The 21,538-nt window shown below is 35.4% G+C and overlaps 1 protein-coding gene across 13 annotated transcripts in view; it reads left to right on the top strand.

Annotated features, from left to right (window-relative positions):
• The window catches only part of FAM135A (family with sequence similarity 135 member A), a 146,511-nt gene that overhangs the window by 32,472 nt on the left and 92,501 nt on the right, over positions 1-21,538 (top strand). For all 13 annotated transcript variants that reach the window (XM_055257111.2, XM_055257074.2, XM_063630508.1 and 10 more), the window contains one exon: positions 4,749-4,828. In XM_055257111.2, coding sequence (XP_055113086.2) covers positions 4,749-4,828 — 80 coding nt within the window. The remainder of the gene's footprint in view (positions 1-4,748; positions 4,829-21,538) is intronic.

Raw genomic sequence — 21,538 nt, 5'->3', positions numbered from 1 at the left:
TCATTCTGGTAAACCCACAACCTTCCAGTGTGGGTGTTATGGCCATCACATGTCACATTGCTGCAGAGATTTTGTTAATGGCCAGTTTTGGAGCCAGTTTAATGGCCAGATTTTGGGAGGCCTGTTCCCAACAGGTTTCTTCGCTCAAAATGGTTAATATAGAATGGGCTTTCCCTGATACATTCTAACAGAGAGTTGGCTCTCTTTTCATATTTTAAGAAATTTTTTGACAATTTAAAAATTGTATGTATGGAGTACAATGTAATGTTTGGATATATGTATTAAATCAAGCTAATTAACGTATTTATCACCTCACCTACTTTTTTTGTGGTGAGAACATTTTAAATCTATTCTTTTAGGAATTCTGAGATATACAATACATTATTATTAACTGTGGTCACCATGCAGTGCAATAGATCACTAAAACTTACTACTCCTGTCCAACTGCAACTTTGTACTCTTTGACTAACATCTCCTCTTTTCCCAACCCCCAACTCCCAGCTTCTGGTAAATATCATTCTATTCTCTACTTCTATGAGTTCAAGATTTTTGGATTCTACATATAAGTGACATTATACATTATTTGTCTTTCTGTGCCTGGCTTATTTCACTTCGCATAATGCCCTCCAGGTTCATTCATGTTGTTGCAAATGACAGAATTTTCTTATTTTTTAAGGTTATGTGTAGTATTCTGTTGTATATATATACTACTTTTGCTATTCATTATCTAGTCATCCATTGATAAACACTAAGGTTGCTTCCATTATCTTAGCTATTGTGAATAATGCTGCAGTGAACATGGGAGGGCAGGTATCTTTCTAATATACTGATTTCAGTTCTTTAAATATATAGCCAGTAGTGGAATTGCTGGATCATATGGTAACTCTATTTTTAGTTTTTTGAAGAACCTCTATAATGTTTTCCATAATGGCTGTGCTAATTTACATTCTCACCAATAGTGTGCAATGATTCCTTTTTCTCCACATCCTCACTGACACTATCTTTTCTGTTTTCTTGTTGATAATAGCCATTCTAACGGATGTGGGTGATTCTTATGGTATTGATTTGCATTTCCCTGAGAAATGGAGATGTTGAGCATTTTTTACATATCTGTTAGCCATTCATATGTCTTCTTTTGAGAAATGTTTATTCATGCACTTTGCCCATTTTTTAATTTGGTTATTTGTTTTCTTGAAGTTGAGTTGTTTGAATTCCTTATGTATTTTGGATATTAGTTCCTTATCAGATGTATGGTTTGCAAATATTTAAACATTTTTTTCCCAATCTGTGGGTTGTTTCTTCACTCTGTTAATTGTTTCTTTTGCTCTGCAGAAGCTTTTTAATTTGGCATAATCTTATTTGTCTATGTTTGCGTTTGTTGCCTATGCTTTTGGGGTTATATCCAAGAAATCATAGCTCAGAACAATGTGATGGAGCTTTCCCCTTGTGTTTTCTTCTAGTGGTTTTTCCAGTTTCAGGTCTTATGTATAAATCTTTAATCCATTTGAGTCGATTTTGTATATGGTATGAGATAAGGATCTAATTTCACTCTTCTGCCTGAGGATATCCACTTTTCCCCACACCATTTATTGAAGAAACTGTCCTTTCTTCATTGTGTATTCTTGGCACCTTTGTCAAAAACAAACTGACAATAAATGGGTGGGTTTATTTCTGGAATTCTGTCCTGTTGCATTGGTTGATGTGTTTGTTTTTATGCCAGTACCATGCTGTTTTGATTACAATTGCTTGGAAATATATTATTTTGAACTCAGGGAGTGTGACCCTTTTAGTTTTTTTTTTTTTTTTTTTTTTTTTGAGTCAGAGTCTCACTCTGTCTCTCAGGCTGTTAGTACAGTGGTGTGATCTCAGCTCACTGCAAACTCTACCTCCTAGATTCAAGCAATTCTCATGCCTCAGCCTCCCTAGTAGCTGGGACCACAGGCACGTGCCACCAGGCCTGGCTAATTTTTTGTCTTTTTAGTAGAGACGGGGTTTCACCATGTTGGCCAGGCAGGTCTTGAACTCCTGACTTCAAGTGATCCACCTGCCTTGGCCTCCCAAAGTGTTGGAATTACAGGTGTGAGCCACCATGTCTGGCCACTTTGTTCTTTTTGCTCAAGATTGCTTTGACCATTCACAGTATTTTGTGGTCCCATACAAATTTTAGTATTGTATTTTCTATTTCTGTGAAAAATGATGCCAGATAAATGCAGACTTTTGTTTAAGTGTCTCCAAATTTTGGCAAACACATATTGAACACTTAACTGTGTGTAAACCAAGGATTGTGAATGTACGCTGTGAATAAGACATGGTCTCTATGCGGAGGAAGTTTAAATTGAAGCATGTACTACTGTTTAGTATTAATTTGCTTTTATATCGTATACCTATATATTTTAAAATAGCAATATTTTGCTTGATCTTTAGTCAAAACCCTCGACATGGGAAGTTGAAGAGTTCCTAGAAAACTTTGCTTTCCCTTGGTTTCAAGGTTCCCGCTGATTCCACTTCGATTTTTTTTCACAGTTTTCTCGTGTTTTCAAGCAGTCCTCATCTTAATCTTAAGTCATCTAACTTTATGGAGTTTTCTCATGCCCCTTTAAAGCCATATTGTGACTTTTACTGTTCCAAATTTGACTGACCTTTCATTTACTCTTTGTGATCTGATGATATATCCTTTCCAAGATGACACCTTCCTAGAATAATAGTAATTAATATATTTATATTTTTAATCTTTGTATTATTTGCAAATTTAATATCTGAAACTACTCTCTAGGATATTATTGAAGAAAAACAAACATTAAATATTCACCTCCTCAGTATATATCTAAACTTATCCCTAATTTATAATGTTGATTGAACTTTTGGTAATTTTGTGTGTATAGGTGTATGTATCCTCCATTACATACACAAATTTGTAGTGTGATGATGTTATAAGACAGTCATATTATAGTTTTTACCTCATAATCATCTTTTTCTTAAAGTTATTACTAATGTTTGGTAGATTTTTAAATATATGTATGCTATTTCAAAAATCTTTTAGAATAAATAAGTAAAAGTACAAAAATTAATTCAAGATGGATTAAAGACTTATATGTTAGACCTAAAACCATTAAAATCCTACAAGAAAACCTAGGCAATACCATTCAGGACATAGGCGTGGGCAAGGACTTCATGTCTAAAACACCAAAAGCAATGGCAACAAAAGCCAAAATCGACAAATGGGATCTCATTAAACTAAAGAGCTTCTGCACAGCAAAAGAAACTATCATCAGAGTGAACAGACAACCTACAGAATGGGAGAAAATTTTTGCAACCTACTCATCTGACAAAGGGCTAATATCCAGAATCTACAATGAACTCAAACAAATTTACAAGAAAAAAACAAACAACCCCATCAAAAAGTGGGCAGAGGACATGAACAGACACTTCTCAAAAGAAGACATTTATGCAGCCAAAAAACACATGAAGAAATGCTCCTCATCACTGGCCATCAGAGAAATGCAAATCAAAACCACAGTGAGATACCATCTCACACCAGTTAGAATGGCCATCATTAAAAAATCAGGAAACAACAGGTGCTGGAGAGGATGTGGAGAAATAGGAACACTTTTACACTGTTGGTGGGACTGTAAACTAGTTCAACCATTGTGGAAGTCAGTGTGGCGATTCCTCAGGGATCTAGAACTAGAAATACCATTTGACCCAGCCATCCCATTACTGGGTGTATACCCAAAGGACTATAAATCATGCTGCTATAAAGACACATGCACACGTATGTTTATTGTGGCACTATTCACAATAGCAAAGAGTTGGAACCAACCCAAATGTCCAACAACGATAGACTGGATTAAGAAAATGTGGCACATGTACACCATGGAATACTATGCAGCCATAAAAAATGATGAGTTCGTGTCCTTTGTAGGGACATGGATGAAGCTGGAAAACATCATTCTCAGTAAACTATCGCAAGGACAGAAAACCAAGCACCGCATGTTCTCACTCATGGGTGGGAATTGAACAATGGGAACTCATGGACACAGGAAGGGGAACATCACACTCCGGGGACTGTTGTGGGGTGGGGGAAGGGGGGAGGGACAGCATTGGGAGATACACCTAATGCTAAATGATGGGTTGATGGGTGCAGGGAATCAACATGGCACATGGGTACATATGTAACAAGCCTGCACATTGTGCACATGTACCCTAAAACCCTGAAGTATAATAAATAAATAAATAAATAAGTAAGTAAAAGTACATAAACACATAGCTCTGACCTTGAAAAAGAAAAACAGAATTCTTTAAACCAACTGATATCTTCATTTTGTCATTTATAGAGTCCAGTTTTTAAAAACTATGTATAATGGATCTTATATTTTCTCAAAATTACATTATAAGTAATTATCTTTTTATTTTATAAAAGAAAAGAATGAGCCAAATGAAACAATGAAGTTCTTAGATGCTTTTCTATTTCCACAGGTTGCTATCACATACAAAGTAAGAAATATTATATGTATTGTATCTGTTTCCTTCATTTATCTTTATATATACTGGGTTTCTCTGTTGGTTTTATGCCATGCTTATATTTGATATGTAAGTCTGATTTTTTTTTCCAACAATAGTAAATGTTATGAGAGACTGATATAATTAGGCCAACTTTATTATTTTAATACGGATACAAATGTGGAAGTTGGGGCATTGCATATTTTTAAATATGTTTTGAAATAACTTCCTTGTTTATTTTACTTCAGTTTTTACCAGATTCGTGCTTCTATGAAAATTCCATCAAGAATTCCCCACAGAGTAGAAGCTAGTTTGTTGCATGCAACAGGTAAGCCAAGGAATACGTTCAAATTTAAAAAATAATCTGAAACAACATTTTAATGGTCAATAACTTAATAAATTTTTTTCATTATAGATATAAGATACCAAATAACATCATTATGATAACCATTGTAAGAAATATATTTGGGGCCTCAGTAAAACAGACTTGATTATAGATACTCTGTCTCCTTCTTAGATTTCTTACAATGAGCACATCAAACAATGTATATTAAAGTTTCATGAAAACAAACATAGGATTGGTATCCATTATATCATATAAGATGCTATCTAAAAAGATACGCGGTAAATGGGAACATACAATTTGACTTAGGTTTATAAAGGTGTTTTATGATAAAGTTTTATGGTATGCATTTTGAGGACATTTTTTAAACCAACTTTTTTTTTCTGGATTAGGTTCTCTAATTATGAAACAGAGCCAAAAGGCAATGTAGGAAGGTATGAAATAGACATGTTACAGCAGCTTTGTTAGTTACTCATATTCTGAGGAGAGACACCAGCATTAAAGGGGTTAGGTTAAAACTGGTGGCCCTGACATAATTAGTGGTCATTTTTCAGCTTTCCCAATGCAATATATGCTGTTTCATTACATGTAGTTAGAAAATGAACCAGTTAATGAAACATTCTAAAGAGTTATTATGTAAGCCTAGTATGAATTACTAGTTTTTAAAGCGTCATAAAAATAATAAAATACACCTAACACTAGAGCTATGCTGAGCATAATTCAGTCCATTTTGAAATTTTAAAAAACTTGTTGGGTATTTGAAGTGTTTAGGATTATCTTTTTATCATACTATGGATACTAAAATGTTGGTTAATGTTAAATTTTTTATTTTTATTTTTTATTATTATACTTTAAGTTCTAGGATACATGTGCACAACATGCAGGTTTGTTTACATATGTATACATGTGCCATGTTGGTTTGCTGCACCCATTAATTTGTCATTTACATTAGATATTTCTCCTAATGCTATTCCTCCCCCATCCCTCCACCCCACAACAGGCCCCAGTGTGTGATGTTCCCCGCCCTGTGTCCAAGTGTTCTCATTGTTCATTTCCCACCTATGAGTGAGAACATGCGGTGTTTGGTTTTCTGTCCTTGCGATTGTTTGCTGAGAATGATGGTTTCCAGCTTCATCCATGTCCCTACAAAGGACATTAACTCATCCATTTTTATGGCTGCATAGTATTCCATGGTGTATATGTGCCACATTTTCTTAATCCAGTCTATCATTGATGTTCATTTGGGTTGGTTCCAAGTCTTTGCTATTGTGAATAGTGCCACAGTAAACATACGTGTGCATGTGTCTTTATAGTAGCATGATTTATAATCCTTTGGGTATATACCCAGTAATGAGATCGCTGGGTCAAACGATATTTCTAGTTCTAGATCCTTGAGGAATCACCACAGTGTCTTCCATAATGGTTGAACTAATTTACACTCCCACCAACAGTGTAAAAGTGTTCCTATTTCCCCACATCCTCTCTAGCACCTGTTGTTTCCAGACTTTTTAATATCACCATTCTAACTGGTGTGACTCATTGTGGTTTTGGTTTGCATTTTTCTGATGACCAGTGATGATGAGCATTTTTTCATATGTCTGTTAGCTGCATAAATGTCTTCTTTTGAAAAGTGTCTATTCATATCCTTGGCCCACTTTTTGATGAGGTTGTTTGATTTTTTTCTTGTAAATTTGTTTAAGTTCTTTGTAGATTCTGCATATTAGCCCTTTGTCAGATGCGTAGATTGCAAGAATATTCTTCCATTCTGTAGGTTGCCTGTTCACTCTGATGGCAGTTTCTTTTGCCGTGCAGAAGCTCTTTAGTTTAATTAGATCCCATTTGTCAATTTTGGCTTTTGTTGCCATTGCTTTTGGTGTTTTAGTCATGAAGTCCTTGCCCATGCCCATGTCCTGAATGGTATTGCCTAGGTTTTCTTCTAGGGTTTGCATGGTTTTAGATCTAACATTTAAGTCTTTAATCCATCTTGAATTAATTTTCGTATAAGGTGTAAGGAAGGGGTCCAGTTTCAGCTTTCTACATATGGCTAGCCAGTTTTCCCAGCACCATTTGTTAAATAGGGAATCCTTTCCCCATTTCTTGTTTTTGTCAGGTTTGTCAAAGATCACATGGTTGTAGATGTGTAGTATTACTTCTGAGGCCTCTGTTCTGTTCCATTGGTCTATCTCTCTGTTTTGGTACCAATGCCATGGTGTTTTGGTACCAGTACCATGCTGTTTGGGTTACTGTAGCCTTGTATTATAGTTTGAAGTCAGGTAGCATGATGTCTCCAGCTTTGTTCTTTTTGCTTAGGATTGTTTTGGCAGTGCAGGCTCTTTTTTGGTTCCATATGAACTTTAAAGTATTTTTTTCCAATTCTGTGGAGAAAGTCATTGTTAGCTTGATGGGGATGGCATTGAATCTATAAATTACCTTGGGCATTATGGCCATTTTCACAATATTGATTCTTCCTATCCATGAGCATGGAATGTTTTCCATTTGTTTGTCTCCTCTTTTATTTAGTTGAGCAATGGTTTGTAGTTCTCCTTGAAGAGGTCCTTCACATCCCTTGTAAGTTGGATTCCTAGGTATTTTATTCTGTTTGAAGCAATTGTGAATGGGAGTTCACTCATGATTTGGCTCTCTGTTTGTCTGTTATTGGTGTATAGGAATGCTTGTGATTTTTGCACATTGATTTTGTATACTGAGACTAATGTTAAATTTTAATGAATTATATATAGTGTGGAGTTTATCTTCCTGAAGACTATTAAAATGCTCACAGAGGTCTGTTGCTTATGACAAATACACACACACACACACACACACACACACACATATGTATATATACATGTATATGTGTGTATATATATATATATTTTGTATATTCATTCATCTTGAAATGAAAAAGAATTTATTCTTGGCTTGGCATACATGTCAATGTATATATTATTGCCATAACAGATCATCTTTTGTAAGTCTACTTTCACGAAACATAGAGGTAATAAAACAAGCTGACATGACGTGACAGATTTGGTGTACTCTTTTGAACATCCTTGGATCCAGTAGACTAGATTTCTAGCTCAGTTTTATCTCCTAAAGTTGCCAGTTGAGAAAATCCTCAGATTTTAGTTTGTGAGGTATCTTTCAAGATAGCAAGATACTTGACATATATTCTGCAAGGTTAAATAGTCTAACCACTTTTAAGTAATAAATTTTAAAGATATGTTCGTTCCTTATTATTAAAGTTTCGAGAGAAATAATGTCAAACCTATGAATATTAATTCATTTCTTTTGAAACGGAATCTTGTCCTATAGCCAGCCTGGAGTGCAGTGGCGCGATCTCGGCTCACTGCAACCTCCGCCTCCCGGGTTCAAGCAATTCTCCTGTCTCAGCCTCCCAAGTAGCTGGGACTACAGGCGTGCACCACCACACTCAGCTAATTTTTGTATTTTTAGTAGAGACGGGGTTTCACCGTGTTGGCCAGGATGGTCATGATCTCTTGACCTCGTGGTCCACCCGCCTTGGCCACGCCCGGCCTGAATATTGATTCTTGACCAATAAAGTTGTCCTTGTATGAGAACCTGAGAGATTTTTTGAGATTGAGTTCATAATTTGTACGGAAGTTAAGATTTTTATATTTTGTTTCATTTTAATATGGAATTAATGAGGTAACATTACTTTTTAAATGTTTGGATGTGAAATTAGTCAGTTTAACCCAGAAAAATCTAATCAATGGAGAAAAAAGATAATTCTTGAAAGAGAAATGGGGAAATGGTAGAAAACAGACAAAACCAGATAAATTGTAAGTTCTCAGCAAATGATTGATTCAAAGACCAAAAGGAAGTATGCTAGAAGAAAACATTTGCTGATTTCTAAATTTCAGTTACTATATAGTCTTACTTGTATCAAACCCAACTATCTCCTTGTTATGTCAGGCATGATTTCTCCATTCTTTATTCCTTTTCTGAAAGAATAGATTTAGAAATTCTTTACATTTACAAATGAAACATTTTAAATCATTGAGTTAATCATTAATCATTTAGCATTTCTCTGTATCATACAGAGAATTGTTTCTACTTTGTTTTTCGCAGATTCCAAATAATTACCTCAGAGGACTGGAAATTTTAACTGTGCTTAGTTATTACAAATCAGTTCCAAGAAAGATTTTGAATGTCAGAATTATTCTTTGGGAATAATGAATGGTGGACAAAAGTATCATTTGAAAATAAAATCTTGTTGGTTAGATTTTTAGGTTGGTGTAAAGGATGTAATTAAGTGTCATAGTATTTAATTTAGTTGATGTGTTTCATTAAAGACTATTTTCTTCATAATATTAACTTACTCCTCAAGTAACTTCCTCTTTCAGTAATAAGTTACCTTGCCCTAACTTTATGGAAACATTTCTCTACCTCTGCTTATTGAAACTTGTGAGCTGAGGATAAGGAAGGGCATCAGAAATAAATTGTGAAAAGATTTAACAGTAACCCCTGATTACTCTTCCTAGTCCAGTGGCCCTTGAGTGACTGTACTTGCTGCTACTTGTATTACAGTTCAGTCAGGAGCACCCTTTTCTGGTGTGGTAGTGGCATTATCTTGGTTAACAATAGTTTAGAATTATGACTCTGGGCAGGAACCTCAGAATCTATTCATTGCAGTGATCTAAAGTCAGGTGTGTCATTCAGCAACTTCTGGACCTTTGAGAACAGTTTTTATCCTGATAACTCAGAGTGGATGCTATGTTTTAAAGAACACAGATGTACTGTATGGCAACAAGGAAATGTCCTTTCTGTGTTTTCATAGCATGTCCCATCTTACAGATGTTTTTCCAAGGCTTTTTGAGTGTTTTGTCTTTCGTAATTTATGAGCTAAATACATGACCGATACATTTTCTGTCAATGACTATTTACTGCAGCAACTGAGCTTTTAGATCTAGTGAGTGTTCATTTATTATTTTATTTGATAGTGACAGGATGGTGCTACAGACTCAGTCAAGATTCTTTCCGTACATAGTTTCAGGGCATGAAATCATTCAGCCTTTATTAGGTTACACCTAATCTGTGCATTAACAATGTGAATATTGTGATATTTGTATTTAGCCTCATCTTACACAAGAAACGTCTTCCATCTGACATTTTATTTTCCAAATGAGTATGTTTGTTCAACGTTGTCAGTTTTACTCACCAGAAAAGTGGACATTTTATAGCTGCTCAGTCCTTTCTTTGTCTTTTGAGAGAAAAAAATATTCTAGAAAAGATAAAAATGAATTTATTTCATGGACAACCCTATTTGAACCAAGTTCCATGATCACTATTCTTCATCAACTAAATACTGGTTGGAAAGGATTTATCTTTATAAAAATTAACAAGTTATAATTCAATCTCTAGGTCATTGGTATGGCAGAAATATTACATATAATTAATGTTATTTACAAAGTAATGTTATTTTGACATGACAAACTGTGTCAGAAATGCCCAAATAGAGTACCTTCTCTTAGCCTTTTCCTGGGTACTTAATTTTTTTTTCTTAGTTATGCCTAGATTTAATCATTGCTGCTGCCAATTAAGTTTCTAGGTTCTGATACTATCAGTTGCATATAATAGACGATGAAATGTAGTGATCTGATGGTTTACTAGTATATTTAAAGGAAATATCTTTTAAAAATAAATAGTTTGTGGCAGACACCAGTCTATAAAAGGGAAGCCTGAGTTTGAAAATGATAGGCTTCCATATTATATAATATGTGAAAATCTCACATATGTGAAAACATTATCTCTGTGTATTTTTTAATAGCATTATACCAGAGATTTTCAGAAGATTACATACTTTTAGTTAAATGATAGCAGCCAAAATAGCAAGCACAAGAACCAGATTTGGGACAGAAGAAGAAAGAAATACATAAAATCTCTTTCACCCTTTTTTCTCATTCTCTTTGAAAATAGCAAACTTTTATCTGTCATGTCTGAAATGTGCTAACAAATATGACTTCTTAAGATCTTTCATATTTCAAATATTATATTAATGTATTTTATTTTTATTTCTCTAATTTATGATAACTTGTTTTTCTTGTTTGTGGTTTGCAAAGATATGTGCAAAGCCTTTCCAATAAAGTGGCTCTGAACAAATTGTGAGACATGCTGTTTTTCCCCTGCCTGACACTATTCCCAACATGATTACCTTGTATGTATAGGTCGTTTTCCATAGCTTTTGAATGTTGTTTCATCCTCTGGGCACCTGTGATAAGGTAAATCTGGTAAAGTATCAAGTATTTCCTGCCAGTTTACCCCAGAATAGCCTCTATCTTGTTAAATGTTAAATTAATATGAATATTATAGAGGATAGTGATTGATGGGATGTGGTGACTTATGACATGAGTCTCATAAGTATTAGTTTGAACCAAAATAATGTTCTTCTGTCTAGATGCATTTCCTCCCCAGCAATCTGAAAAAACAAGGCAAAGAAGGCCGCCAAGTTATTACAATCTTTGAGATATTGTTTCTGCCTTCTATATCCTTCTCAAAATTTCATTTTACAGTAGCACTAACGAGTTCTTACAGTGTGTTATCTTTTTACTATTAGTAAATTATCAAGGAAAGGTATCCTTTTCTGCCTCAAGAAATTGCTCCCATGTATTTAACTAACTTTTAATAAATACATATCATTGATTTCTAGTCTTATCCTTGAACATGAATAGCTTTATATAGGATAATTTTCTTTTATCCTTTGTGTTAATTTTTTACGTCTGTTCCTTAAAAATTCGTTTTTTCTTTTAAGGACTTGTTTTTCTCTATGCCTTTTATTACCTGCTCTATTTTTCTTTTAACTTTGATTCGTACTTTCATCTTAATACCTTTTCCTTCCAGCACTGAATTTTACCGTAATTCATATACCTTCTGTATATTTTGAGAAAACTTTTAGGAAAAATAGTTTAAAATTGATTTCTGTCTGTGAGTTACAGTGGAGCAGGTTGAATGGGATGGGAATTAGATGGTATTATACAGCTTATTGCCGTACATTTAAATTATTTCCAGCACAAGATTATGCTTGTGAGAGGTTTGAGTCAGGAAATAGCTGTCATCTGCAATAACATCAGTCATGAAAGACAATGAGTATTTATAGAACTATTGAAAATTGATTGGTAAGAAAAGCATTCATAGACTTTTACAACAGAAAAGTCATTGCTGGTTTTAGGAATCTGGCTGCAGTTTGAAATATTATGCAGTTTTCATAAAAAGTTTAAATAATGACATCCTAGTAATGATAGTATTATTAAGATTAAATGTATTTTGTTTAGTTTGCTTTTTAATATTCATCCATCATTTTTTCTGGAAAAAAATTTTTTTATCAAAATAATATACAGCATATGGTTAAAAGATCAATTAGTCACCAGGCGCAGAGGCTCACGCCTGTAATCACAGCACTTTGGGAGGCTGAGGTGGGCGGATCACGAGGTCAGGAGTTCGAGACCAGCCTGACCAACATAGTGAAACTCCGTCTCTACTAAAAATGCAAAAAAAAAAAATCAGCCAGGCATGGTGGCGGGTGCCTGTAATTCCCGCTACTTGGGAGGCTGAGGCAGGAGAATCGCTTAAACCTGGGAGGTGGAGGTTGCAGTAAGCCAAGATCGCATCACTGCACTCCAGCCTGGGCGACAGTGTGAGACTCCATCTCAACAACAATAACAACAAAGATCAATTAGTCCAGAAAGACTTGTAGTAAAAACTGTATCTTGTTTTCTAGATGTAACAACTTTTACCCGTGTCTCTAGTCCTTGTGGTTACCTCCATATGGACATTGTCAATGGACTTACTGTTATGATAAGAAGACTGTTTATCTTATTTACACCATTTCCTCGTTCCCTCTCCCCCAGTCTTTTAAAAGAGATACTGTTATTCTCTTATGTGTTTCTGACCAGTCTCTGTAGCTTCAAACAGTATATTTAAAGCTCCATTTTCCACTTCAGTGATCATGACAGACTCCTTATTTTGAAATAAGGATATAAACAGTCCTACCATGTTTTTCTTTTCAAATTTTCTGTCTTTCTACTTTCCAACCTCTGTTGGAATTATCAAGGTTGCTGACATTCATATCCTGTTTTGTAACTAGTTAAATCTTTTGTCCGTTGTCTATTGGTTGATTCTAAAGATTGAAAACAAGTATTTGCACTTTGGTGGTAACACAAGAAGGAAAGCGTTTCTAGAATTGAAATGACTATCCAACATAAATAAGGAAGATCATAAGTGTCCAGTTAAACAATTAAGGCAGGTCTAGTTACTTTGGTATTGATGTGGATCACTGTTAGATAGCTAGCTAAGAATATTTTTCTGAAAACCAATAAAACCATTTATGAGATGGGAAACATGAACTAGTGTGACCAAGAGCAAGAAGGAAGAATTTAAGAGAAGAAGAGATAGGTAGAAGATCTATCTATCTATCTATCTATCTATCTATCTATCTATCTATCTAGATAGCCATCTTTTTTTTTTTTTTTTTTTTTTAAGTAGAGTCTCACAATGGTGGGATCTTGGCTCACTGCAACCTCCGCCTCCCGGACTCAAGAAATTCTCCTGCCTCAGCCTCCCGAGTATCTGGGATTACAGGCGCGCACCACCACACCTGACTGATTTTTGTATTTTTAGTAAAGATGGGGTTTCATCAGGTTGGCCAGGCTGGTCTCAAATTCCTCACCTCAAGTGATCCACTGCCTCAGCCTCCCAGAGTGCTGGGATTACAGGCATAAGCCACCGCGCCAAGCCTATAGATAGATAAATCTTAATGTAGTTTAGAAACTGTTAATTCAGAGATGCAGCTCTGATAGTGACTTGGAATCAGGAGTCTGTCTTCCTACTGTGCTACCTGGGAAAACTCACTTAACCTCCTTGAGCTTCAGTTTCTCCTCTGTGCAGTGTATTACCTGCTTCACAGGGTTGTTGTGCATTAAATAACTGAAAGTACTTAGACTGTAAAGGGCTGTATACCTTTTATGTTATATACCTCAATGTGTTAAATATAGAGTTCTAGAGATACAAGGAATAATGGAAAACAGTCATGTTTTGACTCATTATGCTATGAACCATTTTATGTAAAGAACTGAAACATAATTTTTCCGTGTTATGTATAATTTCTATTATATAGCAAGTAATGAAGTGCATAGGATAACATTTCATGTTAATAAATATAATTTTAAAATTTCATATTTTTCTGAAAACCAATAAAACTATTTATGAGATAGGAAACATGAACTAGTATGACCAAGAGCAAGAAGGAAGAACTGAAGAGAAGAAGAAAACTCCTGAAAGATCCCTAAATTTATGTAATACATCATGGAAATCTAGGTACCTGGGACTGCATTTCTATTCTTATAAAGCTAGCTTCATCTGTGGAATGTGTTTTAATTTGGGCATAACCAGTTTCAAATCTTGTTCTGCCACTCACTAGCTATTTGGTCTTAAGCAAATTATTCCATTTATTTGAGTCTTTCTTTCCTTATCAGTGTGATAGATATAATCCTTCTCACAGTGTTTATGTAAAAACTAAATTAGAAAATTGTATAAAGAGATCTAGTACCATGCTCAGTAAATATCTTTTCCCTGTGTCTTGCCCTCCCTTTCTGTCCTAAATTGCCCCAGTAGTTAAAATGCTGAAATAAGGTGGACTCTAGGATCTCAGAACCAGCTTGATATAAGGAAAAACAGTCTAAGAAAAAGCCATTTATATGTAATTTCCTTCTTAGTTTTCAATAATTCACTCTACGTGTAGACAGGTTAGTTGAATGATATGGTTTAACTTTTTTTATAGCTCCTTTCCATCTTTTCTCTCCAATGAGATAGCTGTTCCTTACTAGTGTTGGAGTTCTGTGGTGTATATGAGAGAACACATATGTTTGAAATAGTTTATCAGTGTGACATTGATGGCCAAGCACAGGCTGTGGCACAAACAGCTGTGGCATTTGATTTCTGGGCAGATTATCAGAACCTTGGTGTCTGTAAAATGTGTATATTAATCCCTACAATATAAGGTTGCCAAAATGATTAATAATGATTTCCATAAAGCACAGTGCCCAGCACACAGTATTTGGTAGCCAATATTAGTACTAATAAGATTGAAATGGAGAAAAAAAGGGAAATTTCACAAAAATTCAAATGATAATGTGTGGGGAAGGTCTTAATAAAAAAAGTTCTCCATTTTGATATAAGCTTTACAACTAGATAAGCATTTAGACTTACAAGAAATCAACCCAGGTTGGTTAAAAAAAAAAAAAATGCAGTTATTGATATTTGACCAGGTTTTTTCTAAGGCCACTTCTCTGTCTTGGATAATATTCTTTGTGTGTGTATATATGTATTTCATTTTTCTTCCTATATGCTACCACCCAGCTTTTAGGTAGGTGATAGCAGTTTCAAAAAGTTAACATCAAGGAGAAAGGAAGGCTGGAAATAAGGGCTAGTTATAAAAGTAAGGAAAGATTGTCCCAGTTACTTTATTTTGGCAGTGGTTAATTAGCTACTTGGAATAAAGCTTCAAATATTCTGAAGTGCTGTTAGCAGAACCATATCTTTCTCCTCTATTAGTTGTCTCCTTAAGCTTTGCTCAGCCACCAGCTTTTCAGGGCCTTCCTTTGAGAGCCACTGAAATGTTGGGATAGTTCTGCTGTGTTAAGATTTTTCATGATTTGATCCTATCCTACGTGTCGAATTTTGTTTCCCACCGTTCTCCTTGTGGATTCCATGGAACCACTTTCAGTTTCTCGGGTTTGATGGGTTCTATTTGCTCATATTTTGTGCATGCTCTCCTCTCCTCTCCTTATTACCTCCTTTTTAAAACCGTAGGTAACTCCCCTAAGCAGTTAGATGTTTCCTTTGCCTTGCTGTCATACCTCTTTTTCTTTTTTTTTTTTTTTTTTTTTGAGATAGGGTCTTGCTCTGTCACCTAGGCTGGAGTGCAGTGGTGTGATCATAGTTCACTATAGCCTTGAACACCTGGGCTCAAGTGATAATCCCACATCAGCCTCTCACAGTAGCTGGGACTACAGGCGCATGCCACCACACTGGGCTAATTTAAAAAAAAAAAAAATTTGTAGAGATGAGAGTCTTACTATGTTGCCCAGGCTGGTCTCAAACTCTTGGCCTCAAGCAGTCTTCTCACCTCTGCCTCCCAAAGTGCCAGGATTACAGGTATGAGCCACTACTCCTGGCCCATAGCACTTTCTGCGTACCTCTCTTAGCTTATGTTGTTATAATTTTTTCTCAGAAATGGGATTCTACTAAAACAAACATTAATCACCATTAAAGAACAGTGCTTTAAAAAAAATGAGGAAAAGGAGCTAGAGACATTTCATATTATGTCACTAATCCTTTACTGTTATCAGTAATTGAATAATCTCAACAGCCATAAATGGAGAACTCACCATAAAGTTAGGTCCTTCAATTAAACTACGTAGATTACAAAATGGAAGTCATTTGGCAAGCCTCCATTTTGCTTTCCTCAGATTCAACTGCTTCTGTCATTGCCCTTTAATTGTCTTTTTACCTGGTTTAAAAGATAGTGTTAGATTGCCATTTGCTTTGGCTTGCTGAAATAGGCAGTTAAGAGATTATCACATTGTACTGCAATTATTTATTGAATGTTTCTATCCAAACTAGACTGGGAGCTCTGAAAATGGGCAGAGTTCTTACTTATGTTCATGTCTCTTAGTTCCCAATATTTGAGAGACTTAATAAATTATGGTTGAATGAATAGTCACTTGTTCACAAAATAAATGAAAGATACCAGTGCTAACTGTTTAACCAAAGGAAATGGAAATGCAGATAGTGATAGAAATAAAATGTAAATTATCATGATTGAATATAAGCATTTAGAAGCCTCTAATTATCTCAAGTCTTGAAAACTATAGATCTGAATGTTTGTGTTAGCAGATAACTGATGGGCAAAATAAAAATCAAGTCATTTGAACAAGGAAATAGGATATTAAATTAAGAAGTTAGACGAACATTCATTTATTAAATAAATACTTTATGATTGCCTATTATGTGTGAAACCTAAGTGCTCAGTCCTAAATTAAAGCAGTGAAAAAGATTAATGTGGTTTCTGACTTAATGGAGTTGTTATCATCTAGCAAATATTAGAAAACAAAGTTTCAGATTCAAGACAGTAATCTTAGCATACACGTTTAGGTCTTCTTGTTTCCCAGACCCTTCAGTTTGATAATAACATTAAAGTGTAAAAAGGAATAACAGAACAGTATTTCAGTTATTTTTCTTTTATTTATTTTTTTTGAGACAGTTTCACTTTGTCACCCAGGCTGAAGTGCAGTGGTGTGATCTCGGCTCACTGCAACCTCCGTCTTCCCAGTTCAAGCAATTCTCCCACCTCAGACTCCCGAGTAGCTGGGATTATAGGCATGCACCACCATGCCTGGCCAATTTTTTTTTTTTTTTTTTTTTTTTTTTTTTAGTAGAGATGGGGTTTCACCATGTTGACCAGGCTGGTCACAAACTCCTGACCTCAAGTGATCTACCCGCCTTGGCCTCCCAAAGTGCTGGGATTATAGGCATGAGCCACCATGCCTGACCTAAAATTTTGTTATCTTGAATAACTGAAATTCTATACCATTGAACAGCAACTCCCCATTTTCCTACCCCCTCTCAACCCACATTCTGCTTTCTGTTTCTATGAGTTTGACTGCTTTCGATACCTCATATAAGTGGAGTCATGCAGTATTTGCTTTTCTGTGACTGGCTTATTTCACCTAGCATAATGTCCTTAAGGTTTTTCCACGTTGTAGCTATGACAGGATTTTCTTTTCTAAGGCTGAATAATATTCTTTAATATGTACATGCCACATTTTCTTTATCCATTAATTTGTAGATAGACATTTGGTTGTTTCTACCTCTTGACTATTATGAATAATGCTTCAATGAATGTGAGTGTGCAAACATCTCTTTGACCCTCTTTTATCAGTTCTTCTGGATGAATAACTAGAAGTGACATGCTGGATTATGTAGTAGTTCTACTTTTATTATTTTTATTTTTTGAGACAGGGTCTCGCTCTGTCACCCAGGCTGGAGTGCAGGGGTGCGATCATGGCTCACTGCCCTCGACCTCGAGCTTAAGTAGTCCTCCTACCTCAGCCCCGTGAGTCACATATGTTTTGTACATATGGAGCCTAACTTTGTTGCCCAGGCTGGGCTTGAACTCCTGGACTCAACTGTTCCTCCTGCCTTGGCCTCCTAAAGTGCTAAGATAACAGGCGTGAGCCACACACTGTGTGCGGCCAGTCGTTCTATTTTTAATTTTTTGAGGAACCCCCATAGTATTTTCCACAGCAGCTATACTGTTTCACGTTTTCACCAACAGTACACAAGAGTTTCAGTTTCTCCACATCCATAAGTGCTGATCATGTTCATAATACTAATATGAAGTAAGAAATAAATGAGACAAGGTCCTTGCCTTCAAGAAATCTCCATTTCTTCCTCCTGAAAGGCTCTTCCCTTATATCTTCATTTGACTCTTTTTCATGGTGTTTCAATTCAAATGCTATGTTGTCAACAAAGCCTTTCCTGGTTTCACAGCCTAAGTTCACCCCCATATTGTAAGATTTCATAGCACTCTGTCTTTTGTACACTTATTGTAGATGTAATTTACAGAATTAGGTGAGGTCAGGGAAGATGGTTGGTTTTTTTGTTCAGTCCACTTAGCTGAGAACAATCCATGGCACAAAGCAGCTATATAATGAATGTGTAACTTTGTATTATGAAATGTATTGCACATTTTTTTAAGATTACATAACACATTATTTTATTAAATAATAAAATGAACACCCAGGTACCCAACCTTTCATTTAAGAAATAGAACATTACTAGTACTGTAAAATCCTCCTGTATACCCCTCTTGACGTTTGTGTTAATTATTCTTTTGCTTTATTTATAGTTTTATCATTATGAATGTATTTTGTCAGTATGAATATATTCCAAGGAAATATCTGGTTCAGTTTGAAAAAAATTGAGTGGCAAGCACAAACCCAGCTGTGTAAGATAGCGTAAATATTGCTATTATTAAAAGAAGTCTCCCAGAAGGAAAGTTGAACATAGTCTCTGGGTTATGGTATGCTTCTTTATACCTGAAAGGTTTTAAGACTCCCTTTGGAGATGTTCTTGGGCAAGGTCAAGAGTGAATTGTGTAAAACTGAGAGTTTACCACTTTCAGGGCTTCTGGCAAGATTGTAATGTGATAAAATATTGGATATCTAACATATGGAACAGACTGATTTGCATCTAAACTTAACATTGCCCTCCTCCAACTCTCAAGAGCAGGCCAAAGCAGAAAACTTCAGTGAAGTGAAAATAGTATCATCAGATGATCTAGGCAAGAAACTTCATTAGTACACCTTCAAATAAGCCAAGCACTGAAAAGAAATCTAGCCAAGCTTTTAATCTGTCCTCAGGTTAAAGTTGGTACCCTAGCAGCAAGCATGTTAACATATCCATCTTTTATGGCACACAAATCCAAACTACATTGGTCACTGTATATCTAAGCAAGAGGATCTGTTTGGGATCTTCCTTCACCATCTTCCTAGGCATTCCCTTTGCATCTCTTCTATGTTGAATCTCTTATTTCCTAACATCTATTTTTTCTCTTTCTTGGTTTATTCTCTCAGTTTCGTAGAGCCTATAAATAGTTAACTTGTTGAGAAAAGTGGCATGGGAAATAAATATTTTGAAGCCTTCAGCATCTAAAAATCTTTTCATTCTACCCTTAACAGTTGTTTGGAAGTTTAGCTAAGTATAGAATTCTAGATTGGAAATCTTTTTTCTTTGGAATTTTGAAAATATTACTCCATTATCTTTTGGTTTGCAGCATTGCTGTTAAGAGTTCCAAAGCCATTCTGATTACTAATCTTATTTTTTTCTCCATAAAAAAAAGACTGACTTTTAGTCTTCTATGTGACCTTTTTCCCCTTTCAAGAATCTGGTAGAATATCCTCTTGGTAACTGGGGTTCTGATGGCACATAATGCTGTACCTTGGGTCTTTCTACTTCAGTTCTGAGAAATTTCTTAATTTGTTAATAATTATCTCCCATCTGTTTTCTTTGTTCTTTCTTTTTGGAATTTTTGTTTACAAGGTAGATCATCTTTACTGGCTTTCTTAAGTTTTAGTTTTTTCTTCTCCTTTTTCCCGTTCTCTTATTGCTCTACTATGGTATTTCTTCACCTCTATTTTTAACCCTTTTTTGAGCTATTTGCTTTTGTGCTTTCTGTCTTTTACCCTCTCTTATTCTCTCTCCCACTCCCTTTCTCCTTCTTTTCTCCTTTTCTTCTCTCCTTCCCTCTCTTTCATTGCTTCTCTCTTCATTTTAAAATCCAAGTGCTCTTTTGTCTGAGTGTTCCTTTGCTATAACAATGTTTTCCTGTTTCATGAATGTAATATCTTCTCTAAGAACAGTATTCTTTTTTAAAAAAATTTTTCGTATGTTACTTTTTTTCTCTTTGTTTTAGTCTCTAACTTAAACATGTTAAAAGTCTCCTGATATTTGATAGGCCTCAGTTGTCTAAACATGACTGAAAGGAAGGCTGATGGGAAATTCTGAGAGCATACAGGGGACTTGTCTGAGCTTCATTTTAGGGCAATGGTGAGCCATTTGTCTAAGGAATCTTTGAAGTCAGTATTGATAGTTATTTTTCATTGAATTCATTAGATTCCCCATGTCAAGAACTGTGAAGAATCTGAGATTATACTGTATATATCATTGAGAATTCTTCTCTGTGGTTTCTCATGTTTCTGAGAAGAGAGAAACATTTTATGAGCAGAGACACTGAAAGCCTTCTGTTTACAGACCATCTTTTTTAAGGATATGTGTGCAATGAACAGCTTTGGAAGTTATAGACAGTGTCTCTGTCTAGAACATACAGTACATTTATTTACTTTCCAGTATAATGGACAGTGCAAAAGTTACATAGGTTTTCTTATAGCTACCCTTATAAAAGATAGAGGCTTCCTAAGCTTAGGGTTCCTCAGTTGTGACCAAAAACCCACCACATGCATGGTATCCACCTGGCCTGCCTCCATGTCACTCCCATGGGACTTGGAAGAGTGAATACAAGGGAAACTAACATGAACAAGAAGCTCATGCTGCTTGCTATGCTGTGCATAATCAAACCTTTTGTCTTTGACCCAAGAGTTTTGTGTCTTCTGCCAACATCTATGAAACTGTGGCAGGCTAGCTTGTTAGGTTGCAAGTTTGGTAAAATCTAAGATTTTATAGTTCTTGAAATGCCATAGAAGACTCTTGTCTGTCTTCTTCCTAGAGAGTAAGAATCTAGCTGACAGGCTTCTAGGAGCCCAGTAGAGAACAATTCTGGAATCTCTGCACTTAGTATTCAATATGCCTATGCTCGTATATTCATGCTCTCTCAGTTTTGCCAGGTGATTTTTAGTTCAGAGGACTTTTATTCTCTTCAGAGAATAAACTTCCAGACTTCTGCTAGGGTGAAGGAGGGGACAGCGACCTAGTGGCATGTAGTAGGGGAAAGAACACAGGAATCAGTTTTCTTCTTTGCTGATAGGTTCCCTTCTCAAGAAAGCATTGCCTGGCTTTTCTGTTTAAAATTGCTATCTTTCTCATCCCTCTTTCCTTTCTTTATTTTTCTCCATAGCACTTAATACTTACAACTTTCAAATGTATTCTGTCATTTACTTACTA

The sequence above is a fragment of the Symphalangus syndactylus genome, chromosome 2, assembly GCF_028878055.3.
Source record: "Symphalangus syndactylus isolate Jambi chromosome 2, NHGRI_mSymSyn1-v2.1_pri, whole genome shotgun sequence".
Classification (NCBI taxonomy): domain Eukaryota; kingdom Metazoa; phylum Chordata; class Mammalia; order Primates; family Hylobatidae; genus Symphalangus; species Symphalangus syndactylus.
Note: the sequence above shows the minus strand (reverse complement) of the source record. Positions and strands in the feature narration are given on the sequence as shown.